The sequence below is a fragment of the Monodon monoceros genome, unplaced genomic scaffold (genome assembly GCF_005190385.1).
Source record: "Monodon monoceros isolate NGI ecotype Baffin Bay Population unplaced genomic scaffold, NGI_Narwhal_1 Super_Scaffold_20, whole genome shotgun sequence".
NCBI classification, from domain to species: domain Eukaryota; kingdom Metazoa; phylum Chordata; class Mammalia; order Artiodactyla; family Monodontidae; genus Monodon; species Monodon monoceros.
In genome coordinates this window covers 73,861,586-73,875,313 of record NW_021703777.1, presented here as the reverse complement: position 1 = coordinate 73,875,313, position 13,728 = coordinate 73,861,586, and the positions used below count along the sequence as shown (strand labels likewise).

General features: G+C 37.9%; 1 protein-coding gene across 2 annotated transcripts in view; it reads right to left on the bottom strand.

Annotated features, from left to right (window-relative positions):
• TMEM156 (transmembrane protein 156) overlaps window positions 1-13,728 on the bottom strand; it is a 48,716-nt gene that overhangs the window by 8,416 nt on the left and 26,572 nt on the right. For both annotated transcript variants that reach the window (XM_029235711.1, XM_029235712.1), the window contains exon 5: window positions 13,446-13,529. In XM_029235711.1, the coding sequence (XP_029091544.1) occupies window positions 13,446-13,529 (84 nt within the window). The remainder of the gene's footprint in view (window positions 1-13,445; window positions 13,530-13,728) is intronic.

Below are 13,728 nucleotides of genomic sequence, written 5' to 3'. Positions count from 1 at the left end.
GCTTCTGCTGTCTGCCCTCTCAACTCTGAAACTTTTGACCCATTTCTTTCAACTCTGTATCTATCCTTTCAATTCCTCCTCTCCCATCTCCTTCTGAGCACAAGACCTGCAGTATAGTTAAGGTGGAGCAAAGTCAAGAAAAAATTTAAGGTACAATGTCAAGTAGCAAGAAAAGAATTTCAGTTTGGAAAGTACAAACACTTCCTTCTTTGCATATTGTTGAAATATGTCCCTAAGAATAATATTAATAAATAACATCTTTGATTTCAGGGACAATTTTACCAAAAAGCAAGATTACAAATTAGATGAACTCTAACCTGTCTTCCTTTGCTATGACTCTGTGACTTTATAAAACTCTTCTAATATTATCTTCAACTGACTTCAAATAGAAGGTAAAACTTGATGTCCATGGCTCAATGGTATCTCTTTTATTCCACTGGGGTTCTGGGTCTTGCTTTTCTAGTCTTTATATTGAAACTTGAGTTCTACATAATACACGTGGTTTTTTGCTTCACAGATGTCTCTACTTTTTATACAAAGCCCTGAACATGGATGGAAATGAGGTGACCTCTAATTTAAAGAGAAATTTGTGTAGTTGCTTCTTAAGAATAGATACCAGAAAGGAAGATTTAAGTATAATCAAGAATATGATGCTTTTTTTCCTAGAAGATTATTAAACACTGGTGTAGTTTACCAAAAGGGAAATCCTGTCAAAGCTTCTGTCAGAATGTTATTCCTTTAATTAGAAAAAAATTTTTGATAAGAAAAACGTATTTTTTGGATTTAATTTTCTGTATAAGGAATATTCACCTGATTAAAAATTTTTAAACTATGAAGGGATATTCAGTGAATATTCCTTTTTACCCCGTCTCCCAGGCAATCACTTCCCACCATATCACATAGTTCTTTCCCTTCTAGATATTTAGATAGATAGATAGATAGATAGATAGATGATAAATTTATACTTTAATATATGTGTTATTAAAATGTTGTTTTTGTTCTTCTTTACACAATTGGTAGAATACCATACATATATATCATGAATGATATATCTTAGTGATCTTTCCACATAAGTGCTTCCTCTTTCCTTTTTACAACTTCCTGGTATTCCACAGTATGGATGTAACACCATGTCTTTGAATAGCCTAGATGGTGTCTGCTTAGATGGTGTCTAATCATTTTTGATCTTATAAATACACAAGCAATAAACATTGTATAGGTGCCATTTCTCTCCTATGTGAGTAAATCTATAGGATAAATTCCTAGAAATAGAATTGCTGGCTCAAAGGGCTTATACATTTGTAACTTTGATAGTTATTGCCAAATTACCTATCATGGAAGTTGCACCAATTTTGCCTCTCAGTTTACCTTAGTAAAGTATGAGAGTACCTCTTGCCCCTTGCCATAGAGTGTAATGTCAAACTTCTGGATTTTTGCCAATCCGATAGATGAAAGTGGCATCTCAGTGTAGCTTCAACTTGCTTTCCCACCTGAATGAAGCTCCATGAGAGCAGAAATCTTTATTTTGTTTGGCTCACTGCTGTGTCTCCTATACCCAAGTGACCAATATTATTGGCACATAGTAAACAACAACAAAAAAAATTTTTTTTAAGAATTTCGTCTGAGTGAGACCAAACAACCTTTCATATGTTTAAGAACTATTTGTATTTCCTTTTTCTGTAAACAGTCCATTCTTGTCCTTTACCCATTTGCCTACTAGGTTATGGTCTTTTCTTCTTCAATTATTAGAAGCTCCTTATATACTAGGAAAGGTTGCTTATCTGTGATGAACTACAAATAACTTTCCCTCAATTGCTTTTGCTGTGTACATTCTTTTTCATAGGGTCAAATTTATTAGTGTTTTAGCTGAGTTTTGTGTCATGATTAGTCCTGCATTAGTTGTAAATGAATTCTACCATTGTTTCTTCTATTACTTTTGTGGTTTCATGTTTTCATTAAAATCACTGATCTGTATGGAATTTACTCCAGTATTAGTGTGGGCTCTGGATTAAGTAAATTTTTTTTCCTAGATGATTATTCAGTTGTTCCAACATCATTCATTCAGTATTTCTTTGTTTTCCTACTGATTTGATATGCCATTTTCATCATTTACTAAAGTCCTGAACTTTCTAATATTTCATTGGATATTTTTATCTAGTCTGTACCAGTACCATAATGGAATGGATACTTCTGTTTATTCTTCTATGTCCATTTTTTTCCTGTCTACTATTGACAGTTTATTTTTCATTGGGATATGGAAATGAACGTGTTTATTTATTGGTTTAGGGAAAATTGGCATCTTTTTATATTCATCTTACTTTCAAGAACATTATATACTATTCCTTTTCTTCAAGTCATTTTTATGTCTCTCAGGAGCATTTTTCTGAAGTTTTCTTCAGAAAGATCATGCACATTTCTTATGAAGTTTATTCCTAATTACTTTATTTTCTGCAGCTGTTTTAAATGCAGTATATCTTCTAACTGGTTGTTGTTTAAATATAAAAATGTTGTTTGACTTTTTATATTAATTTTGTACCCTACCCCTTACTGAACTTTTCAAAGATGTTTTCAGGGAATTAGATTTTTTGGGTACATATCATCTGCAAAATAAGTGATCATTTTACTTATCCTTTCCAACTTGTGAACCTTGTGGTTTTGCCTCTTATCTAATTGTGTTGACTAGTACTTCTAGGATAACTGTAGATAAAGTGGCAATAGTGAACATTCTTGAACGTTTCTGGCTTTAGCTAAGCATGCTTTCAGTATTTCCCTACTAAGCATGATTCTGAGTTTTTGTTTGAGACAGATATATTTTATCATATTATTTATCTTATTTTTATTAGGTGTTTTTATGAAGAATGGGTATTGTATTTTGTCAAATATATTTTTTTCATTTTTAACAACTTTATTGATATCTTTGACATATAAAAATAGTAATTATATAAGGTGTACGTACAACTTGATATTTTGATATATGCATACATTGTGAAAAGATCACCACGATAAAGCTAAATAACTTATCCATCACCTCCACATAGTTACCATTGTGTGTGTGTGTTGAGAAAATTTAATTTAAAATCTATCCTTTTAGCAGATTTCAAGTATGCAATACAGATTAAATAACACTTATACAAAATACCCAATTGTTTATACTTAGCATTATATCTTCCTTACTTTGTCTAAATTTTATACATTTTGCTTTTTGTGTGTGGTTTCTGGATTTTTAATTTAGATTTTACTATATGAATTATGCTTTCTGTAATTTAGTCTTAGGTGTTTTGATCGTTAGGTAAATTGTTTTTAATTTTACTAGTTTTACTAAAGGTTTACAAAATCCCTACAGCTATTGCTGTGAAATGACCTAAGCCAATCTAACCATGCACAACCCTTAGGTTCTTACCAGTAGATAAAATCAACCACCAAAAAGTTTGAGCATGGGTAGTCTCACCAGGAGAAATTTTTCCTCACATACGGGCATTTATTAGGTATTTGTTAGCCAGTAGAGAGAGGGCAAGGACACAGCTTGGGAACCCTGCTGTATAGGCTTGATGTGAGTCCATGCTCCCTGTCACTTGGGCTTCACAGCTCACTTGGGGAGGACAGGACAGGCTCCAGAGGTAGGACTTGATTAGGCTTGCAGTTGGCATCATGCAGCCAGGGACCTGTGCAAGGAGTTGGACGATTCCTAAAGTAGAGGTTACAGTGTTGGCTGGGTTCTCATACCCCATTAGTGTAGCCATGGAGCATTTTTCTACAATATTTTATCCAGCTAACAAATCTTGAATGCCTCTAATTTCAACACTGAACATACAATTCGGACTTTGATTACCACTAATTTTACGAATGAAAACTCATTTCTAATATTCATCATTCTACTTAGCAAAGTCTCTGGTTGATAGCTCAGACCCTTGTGGTGTGCTTAATATTTAACTGTAACATCATATTATCTATGCTGAAATGTTTTAAATCAATTGAATATGGCATAACAGCTATATTTGTCTTTTAAAAATTAGAAGTAAATTTGTAGAATAAATAATGAGAAAAGTAGGTCTTCTAAGTCTTCTTCTTTTGTGCATATAATCAAATACATTTTTATCATCTATAGAAATGATCCAACAATCGTTCCCTTAGATCTGTTAATATGGTGAGTGATATTAATAGATCTCCTAATGCTGAACTGTTCTTGTATTCGTGGAATAAGCCCCACTTGATCATAGGAGTGTGTGTATGTATGTATGTATGTATACATATTTTTTTAAACTGTGCTACTGGATTCTTTGCTAATATTTGTTGAGGATTTTTGCATAGATAGACATAAGTAAGATTGATACTTTCATTTTAGACAATCTTCCTTGGGCTTGAATATAAATGTTTATTTCATAAATAGACGTAGGAAACATCCTTTTTTTCTATGGTCTATAACAGTTAAAATACCACTGGAAATATCTGTTGTTTAGAAATTGTTAAAATTCCGCTGTGTACTGCTCTTCCTGTTATTTTTTGAGAGATAACTGACAAATTTTCTATTTCTTCTATGACAATGGTTTTGTTTAGATTTTCTGTTCTTCTGATGTGAGGTTTTGTAAGTTTTCTCAGAAAAGTATCCGTCTTAACTAGACATTTTAAAAATTAAGGTAGCAACTACTCTTTAAGGGAATTAGATGCCTTTTTGAGGCCATGTCCAGCAGACACAGAGGGCCCTTTCATTCCTATAGAAATGCTAAAATCACCACCAAAGTCCACATTTTTTCCTATGGAGCCTTTAGCTGTAAAGAGTAAATGACAAAGCTTTCCTGACTGATTAGAGCAAAGTGGGAAAACAAGGCCAGTCTTTCCATTTTTATTTTATTGTCAGTAAGGACCAACCGCACCTATGAGACTAGATCTATCAGCCTTATCTGTGTCACACTGAAAGTTCCCAGGCGTCTGTGATTTTTGTCCTCTGAAATCTGTGCTTCTCAAGGGTGGCTGTAGCAAGCAGGATCTCAAACAGCCCCCAGATTCCCACCCCTGGTGTATATGGCCACCCTCGTGACTCCCTTCCCTTGAGCATGGGCAGGGCAGTAAATAGCATCTCATTCCGGTGACTAGGTTACACTAAGATAAGAGCTGTTGCAGGCGTAATTAACATCCCAAATCAGTTGATTTTAAGAGAGACTATCCTGGGTCGGTCTGACTTAAAGAGGTGAAAGCTTTTAATAGAGAGACTGGGCCCTCCCTGGGGTCAGAGAGCATCCCTCCCTGGGCTCAGAAAGCATGCCGCCATGTCTGCACTGTCTATGGAAAGGGTCATGTAGCAGGGGTCTGCAGCTGGCCTCTAGGACCTGAGAGTGGCCTCTGACTGAGAGCCAGTTAAGAAACCAGGGCCTTCAGTCTACAGCCTTAAAGAAAGGAATTCTGCCAACAACCTGAACCAGCTTGGAAGGAGAACCTCCAGATGAGAACACAGGCCAGCTCACATCTTGATTTCAAGCTTGTGAGTCCCTGAGATCCAGCAAAGTTGTTCCCAAATTTCTCACCCAAAGAAACTGTGAGATAATGAACATGCGTTGTTTTAAGCCCCTAAGGTTGTGGTAATTTGTTATACAACAATAGAAAACGAATAAAGTGATCAACAGAGCCTTGGCTTGAAAATCCCCGGAGGTAGTAATTTAAAATGCAGGTTCTAGGACCCTGCCCCAGATCTACTGAATTACAATCTCCTTTCATAAAGGCCCAGGAGCCTTTGATGGTTAATTCTGATGCACATTAAAGCTTCAGAATGAATTTACCATGCGAATAATTGTTTAGACATCCTTGACAAAGCCTCTTTTTTTAAACTTTTTATCTTATATTGGAGTACAGTTGATTAACAATGTTGTGTTAGTTTTGGTTGTACAGCAAAGGGATTCAGTTATACATATACATGTATCTATTCTTTTTCAAATTCTTTTCCCATTTAGGTTATTACAGAATATTGAGCAGAGTTCCCGGTGCTATGCGGTAGGTCCTTGCTGGTTATCTATTTTAAATATAGCAGTGTGTACATGTCAATCCCAAACTCCCTAACTATCCCTTCCCACAACCCCTCCTCCCTGACAAAACATCTTATAACCTTCCAGAATTTGAGATTTGGAGATAATTCTTTTTAAAGGTTAAAATCTCAAAAGAGCCTATTCATGAAACCAAATAATTATCAAAGAAAATTAACAGAGCTCTTTTTGTTGGGAAGCCAAACTGCTATCAGTTGCTTATTCATTAGGTTTGCTGATGTTCTATAGTATGGTATAACCATAATTCAGAAAGCCATTATCTGTCCAAATGACAGCTAGTCCGAAGTAACTCTCTAGTGGTACGTTATCTTCTATTTCTCCTAGTATCCAAAGTCATGTAAGTTACACGCTAATAGGAAAACTTCTGAAAAATTGATAAAAAGGCAAAAAGGTGGGATATCCTGTCATTTTTATACCTTCTTTAGAATAGCTGAAACAGGTGGAATTTTTTTCTCGTTTTACACTGAGATATAGGGTTTCTTTCAAATCATATTAATTCAGCAGCACTAGTTAAGTCAGCAGAAGCGGTCAGAAGTATTTTAAAACCTCACAGAAGTCTTTTCATGAATTTGTCAAATCTCTAAACCAAATATTTCTTTGACTTTTTCCAAGAACCTTAGCAGAGCCTAAAAAATTAAAAAGAACCGCAGTCTGAGTTTTGACCTGGTTGAGTCTAGTGAACAAAATGGATTTCCAACAGTAGAAACTTTGATTAAAAATAAAACTCCATGCCTTAGGTTCTTGAATAAAGCCCCTATCATTCCATCCATGACAGTGTCCAAGCTGACCTCTGATATTTCTTTCTCTCCTTTTTAAAAAAGGTTATCACTTTTCAAAATGCTTTATATCTATGTCATCTGGTATCTAACCTCAATTCATCTTTCCAAAGTAATTCTTGATTCCCACTTAGTAATGGAAACTTATGAGGTATTTTCTTCACTTTGTTCCTGATGATTTTCATGTCAAAGACAAGGTACATCTCCCACACTGAAGACACATCTAAAACTTCCCCATCCTAGTCAGTCTGTCTTGGCTGCTAAGGGAATTTGCCCCATCAATGTTTGATATTCGTTATCTCCAAAAATACTTGTTCAGCTAAATTTTACTTGGTTATTAAATTGGAAAGCCAAAAAACAAAAGAAGAACAAAACAGATTTATGTATCCATACTATCTATGACCCTCTGTGACCTCTACTTTCCCAATAGTGAATTTATCCAATTTTGCATAAATTTGCATAATTTATCCTTATTTGTCTGCCCACTTGTGTACAGAGATTGTTTTTTTTTGTTTTGTTTTGTTTTGTTTTTGCGGTACGCGGGCCTCTCACTGTTGTGGCCTCTCCCGTTGCGGAGCACAGGCTCCGGACGCGCAGGCTCAGCGGCCATGGCTCACGGGCCCAGCCGCTCCGCGGCATGTGGGATCCTCCCGGACCGGGGCACAAACCCGCGTCCCCTGCATCGGCAGGCGGACTCTCAACCACTGCGCCACCAGGGAAGCCCCAGAGATTGTATTTTTATGCATGGTTTTACTCCCCAGAACCCACCTTGGAGCATGACACATAATAGGTACTCAATAAATACATGTTGAATGACTGAAAGAATGTTATTTAACTTCTTTGTGCCTCATGTTTCTTAATAAAATGGTGTGGGTTCAAGCAGAACAAAAAGTCAACTCTGGGGTACCACCCAGGAATTTGGAGATAAGGAAAATAAGAGTGCCCTGTGAGAAAGCACCACCAAGTGCAAAACAAAGTATTTTTACTGGCATCTTTTTAAGCCCACTGGAGGGCCCTGCTCAGAATTTAGTAGGACCTGTGTGTGAACTCAGCAGAGAAGGGCTATGGATAGCTAAACTCGGAAGCGATGACCTTGGGCGCTTCCTTCTCTCCTTCACACTTCAGCCATGACTCTTTGTGGAGACAATGACTCTTTGTGGAGATTCAGCCATGACTCTTTGTGGAGACAATGGCAATAAATGTCTAAACTGTTACCCACAAAGTACTTGGTTTCCTCATAAGAGCCTCTCCAAAAAGGAAGGAATTCAAGTTAATCGTCACAGATTTCTTTGGTCAAGACAGATGTGGACATTTTCAGATGGTTTGGTGATTCTTATTCAGTTCTCTAATCAGGCTTCAAAAAAACTTTTGTCTTAATTATTTCTTCTTACTGTCATAGGAATGCAGAATTTCAATATTGCTATGCATCATTCTGACCTTTCCATCACATAAAAACACAGGCACTTTTGTGCAAGTCCAAGATAGCTAGTAGCCTTTTAGGGTTAATAGAACCAATTATGGTGGCTTAAAATAGATTTCCATTATTCAAGAGGCCAACACCCTACTATGTTCAAAGATCCATCTGTTATTTTTAACAGTGATCCTAAAACTACTCAGCTATTCCAAATCTGGCCAGTGTGAAAGTCAAATGAGGATGGAAAAATAAATGACTGCAGAATTATCTAGAAATAGCAATTAAAGAGGAAAAAAACCCTCCTTGAACAGACAGCTGCCAATATTCTGAGCCATTGACTCAGTTTCCAATTCACTCACACTTCAGGTATCCTTAATACTCCAAGGAATAAAACTGATGAAGTGTTTAACCATTCTCCTTTTGTTATTTTGGGTAGGCATTATCAAAAGTTATACTCTGGGGGTGGGGGAAAGTATTTGAAAGGTCTTTGTAAGACAGCAGCAGTCATTCTTTCAACATAGACAGTGTAGAGTTGTATTTATTTAACAAATATTTATTGGGTACCTATTATGAACTCATATGCACTGTGCCATGAGCTGGGGATGCAGTGATAAGTATTATCAGGTAGTGTCCCAGATCTCAAGGAGCTAACTGGCTCATAAGAGAGACATCAATCAAATAATAACAGAAATGTAAAAGAGCAACAGTGATAATTGCCACAAAGAGAGAAGTGTGATGTTATGAGGGTGTAATTTACCTGGTCCACCAGCTCTGAGACAACTTCCCTGAGGAAGTGTTAGTTAAGCCAAAATCAGAGGACAGGGTTGGACTTAACTAGATAAAGGCAGGGTGGGAAAAGGGGAGGATTGCAAGGGAGGTGGCGAGTGAGGCCAAATGGTTCAGGCAGGGGGAGTCTGTGCGAAGATGGAGAAGATGTTTATCTGCATGTTTTATCATCAGTTTTTTCAGACCTGGCACAAATGGCTGTCACATAAAGTCATTCAATGAATGAATAGAATAAATCATCCTATTTTGCCTATAGATTCTTCACACTTTATGAATTTCCTCCTGCATGTAGAGTCACCCTCTGAATCTTGATCTATTCTGTAACCAAGCAGATGGCTATAACCTTTACTGTTTTATGGACCCCAATCTGTATTTTGAGTCTTAAATATTATAGTTAAGCAAGTAAAAATTAAATTTTCATGTTATCTTGCTTGGTTGCTAGACATCTGGCACCAGTAATTTATCTTCTCTTTGGCAGAAAATTGAAACCTGCTTAGTCTTTATTATGTTGGTCTTAAACGTGTTGCAAATTATAATTTTACATTTCCACTAGTTTTATTTTGGAGTAATATATATTACTGGGTCATCCACTTCCCTTTGGCATTTAGCAATTCTCTTTCACAATGAATTTCCGTTTTCTTTGCTTTGTGGTCCCTAAGAGCCCACCCACATTAAGTGCCAATGCTGAAATGTTACTTTGAGGATGACTCACATTGTCTCACACAAGCTTCTGATACCTTACAGAGAAAATGTCTCATCTCAGTTCCCAGCACTAAATGTAAAGTAGCGAGAAAAGTTTTGATCTGTGGCTTGAACCAGCAGGAGTAAACTCCCCAGTTCATCTTGCCATTAAGTGATGCGCTGGAAAGTGCAGCCATTGGACAGAACTGAGTTTGAATCCTAACCCTGCTGGGATCTGGCAGTGGGTCAGTTACTTTAAACTCCCTTAGCTTCAGTTTTCTCACCAGGAAAAAAAGTGAGGCTCTTATGAAATGAAATCAAATGGTGTGTGTGGAAGTACTGTGCACGTGGAAGGTGCTGAATGAGTTTGTATAGCTTAATTAGCTTCCCTTCTCCTAAGGAACTAGGAATTGAATCTCCTGAAGGGTGGTGTCAGCTCCGTGGAGGCGGGGACTGCGCTGTGGTACAGCCACTGTATCGGCAATGCTTAGCACAATTTCTGGCCCATAGTCAGTGTTCAACAGATTTTGGTTGAATATTCGAAGGTGAAGAACTTCAAGTTTTAAAGATCTCACCATTTTTGATGGACAAAGTAGAGAGATGACAGGACTCCCTTGGCTGACCCATGCAGTGGAAGCTCGAATCCTAGGAACCTAGTGTCATGCTTATAGATATTTATTTGTTGGCTGACCAGCATGTGGACATCTCAGGGGTACTCTCAAGTATGCAGGAAGCCAGAGGGGCATATATCTCCTCTCCCTGCCTCCTGGTACCCAGAGTACCAATCTGTGGCCTGCATTCAGTCAACCAGATACCCCTCCTTAGGGCTTGCAATCCTGGACAGTGCTGCAAAGTTGCAAGGTGGTCAAAGGGAAGCTCTAGCAGCCCAGAGGGAGCATCCAGTGGTGGTGACACCAGCAGAGGCATTCTCACCAGACCATTCCTATGGGGCTGTATTTTTGGCTGCTTGGCCTCTCTTGCCTCCTGCATAAGCTCAGCTTGCCTAATGTTTCTGTTGCTTGCATGGGTTACCTACTGGTTTTCCAATAAATTTCCTTTCTGCCAAGTCAGCCAAGTTGGTTTCTATTGTCTGCATCCAATAATTCGAGTCCTAGTACACTGCTCCTGCCCCTGGCCTTGGTCTCCCAATGTGGTCAACTCATTAAGCACTGTTTCTAGGGATGCATTTCAAAGTTACTTTTGCATCGTTCTCAAAATCTCTTCTTCAAGACTTTTTTAAATTATTCTTTGATATCCTTAGCAATTCTACAAAGTGAATTTTATGTTCTTCAATGAAATGGAATTATGTTCCCTCTGAACACTCTTTGTTTCCCCATTTGTTTTCACATTTCCCAACCCCCAAGATTCATTTCTCGTTCATCTTCTCTTTTTACTCATCTCCCCTTAAGGTTTGTGCGATTTACTAAGCTTTTATTGTGCATGAACTACATGCCAGATATTATGCTAGGGACAGGGATCCAAAGATGAATAAGACAGAGTTATCACCTGTGTGAAGAGAATAGTTGAGCGAATAAAATGTAAAATAGATTAACACCAAGGCAATCAACAGAAGGTATCACACTTCCCCAAGCAAGGAAGAAAATATCAGAGACACATAAAAGCTTGGGATTTGATTCTGTATGATATCTCTTTCTACAGCGATGAGGCTCATTTACTCTATCGGTGTTTAACCTGCGCCAGTAAATGCCAAGCCCCGTGCAGTGCCAGGGTGTTGGTAATCTCTCCTTATTTCTCTCTTATCTTTTTGAGGGTGTGAGTTATCTATAGCTCTGTGTGTATGTGTGTCACAATTCTTACTTTGCAATACATGAACAACTAGAGAGACATTCTGGAATGTACAGCCAGAGCTGACAGCAAGCTGCTCGGCTGAATGTGACTATATTCACTGCTCTCTTTGAAATACATTTTTTTTTTTCGCTCGTGTTACTGCTTCTCCCGAGAACCACGCTGGCACATTTTTTCCCCTTAGATTCTCACTGCTGCCTATACTCCATCATTACAAAGAAAGGCCTTAAAAACAGCACTCGGGGGAGACATTGTTTCCTTCCCATTTCGCTCTCAGAAAGAGCAACTTATAATGGGAGGGGAAAATTGCATTTAGGTTAAAGGAATATATATAACAAGAAAGCATCTGCTTCTACCCCTCTTTAAGATGCTAAGCTTCAAAAGGCCTCTTGGTTTTAAAAAAGGCCATCACCCCTTGGCCTGCTCTAAACATTAATATTATATGCCTGGTAATAAAGCCAGAGGATTTTTTTGTGAGAGCCATTAAAGGGAAAGGATGGCCGAGACAGATTTCTCTGGTGAATGAAAATCACAGGCTCATAAATAGAACCTGTGAGGTTAGTCGTGTGGTTAGCTAGTACTTTAAATTTGCGATTCCCCCGATTATATTGGTTGATGGGAACTGCTGACCTTTTCTCAGACGAGGCTGTGATGCTCAAAATTATGACTTAAAAAGAGAAAGTACCAGAATTCCTAAGGCAACCAAAAGCCCAGCAGCACCAGGTTAAAACACGCCTGGTACATGAACGTCAGAGTACTGATAAGAGGGGAGAACAGAGTAAATGCAATTTTCTCCCCATAAAAGTTAATTTTGCCATTTGAAACCGCCCTATGATATTTATGTCATTCATCAAACAAAATTATCACTGACCCCACAAAATGTTCATCAACTTTCTTCACATTTAGCTGGTGTCAAATGACTACTTAGCTAATGCTTATTATTAGCCATAGGTTAATAATTTTACTGCTAATTATGAGACTAGAAAGTCTAAGTTTTTTTAAATTGAGCTCTTTAGGTGCACCCAACCCAATTTTTCCTCACGCTAGGTGTGTGGGTATCTCCTAGTTTAAATAACTAAGGAAAGTCTCAGCACAGTTCCCAGTGAAATGCTGTGCAAATCTCCACGTGGTTACAGATGCAGCTATGGTGGGTGCTCGGGGTTTGTTCGGTTTCCTTACATTTTTGAAAACCGTTTACATACCGACTTGAAGCTCCTTATCTAACTTGTCACGGAGTACGAAGGCGCCCGCTCCCTGGCTGTGTGCAAGGAGCTGTGGTAACATTAGTCATAATTCTGTGGTTTTCAAAGAGTCAAGGACATTATTTCTCCCTGATGAAAAAGAGGCCTTTGCCCACATTGCATTCTCTCTCTCTTTCTTTTTAATGCGGTTTGACAACTTGAATTCAGAAGGTTTCACAATTAGAAGAACGAGATCGAACCACAGCATCTGTGCTCACAGCCCCCTTAGCTGCTCTAATTAGGATTCCCTTATTCCATTTCTAGTTCTCAGGAGAGGACAGGGGGCTTTTTAATTGGACCTATTAGACGTTCTCTTTGTACAATGACACCCTCTGCTAAGCGAAGGCTCCAGCAAAAGCCATGCCCACTCTGCAGTTATTTCTTGCAATTCCGAGGAATAATGGTATCTTGTCTCATTTAAAAATAAACCTGAGGCTTATTCCTTATTGCTTTCTCTCCTCTGCCTACTCACATGAATTTCTTCTTGCCAATTAAACCAACTTTCCATTATTTAAGGAGGTAGTTTTGATCATAACTGTCGCCTGATAATAAGACATATTAAACTAGATTTCATTTGCTCACAGCTCCTTTCTTCCAGCTACAAGACTAATTTAAATGAGCTCAGATCACTCGATCTTATGTTTACTCAATAGTGAGTGGTGAAGTGTTGGAATTTCATAAGTGGTGCTCTGCATGTCGCAGAACTCACCTGAAATGACCTGCACGTTCAATGTTCGCAGTTTCTCAGAATCACTTCCCTTTAAGAGGACAGATGTAGGTTTGTATTTATGACCTATTCCAAGAAAAGAAATTAAATATTTAGATGATAAGCAAGCACATTCTTAATATATATTCCCCATGTTGGTTCCAAGGATTACCAAGGAAAATGGGCCATTCACAGCAGAGCCTGGAGTAACAAGACATTAACAGCCTTTTCTTATTATTTTCCATTTAACAAATAGGTACTTTCTAAAACCAGTGGCTTCTCCACT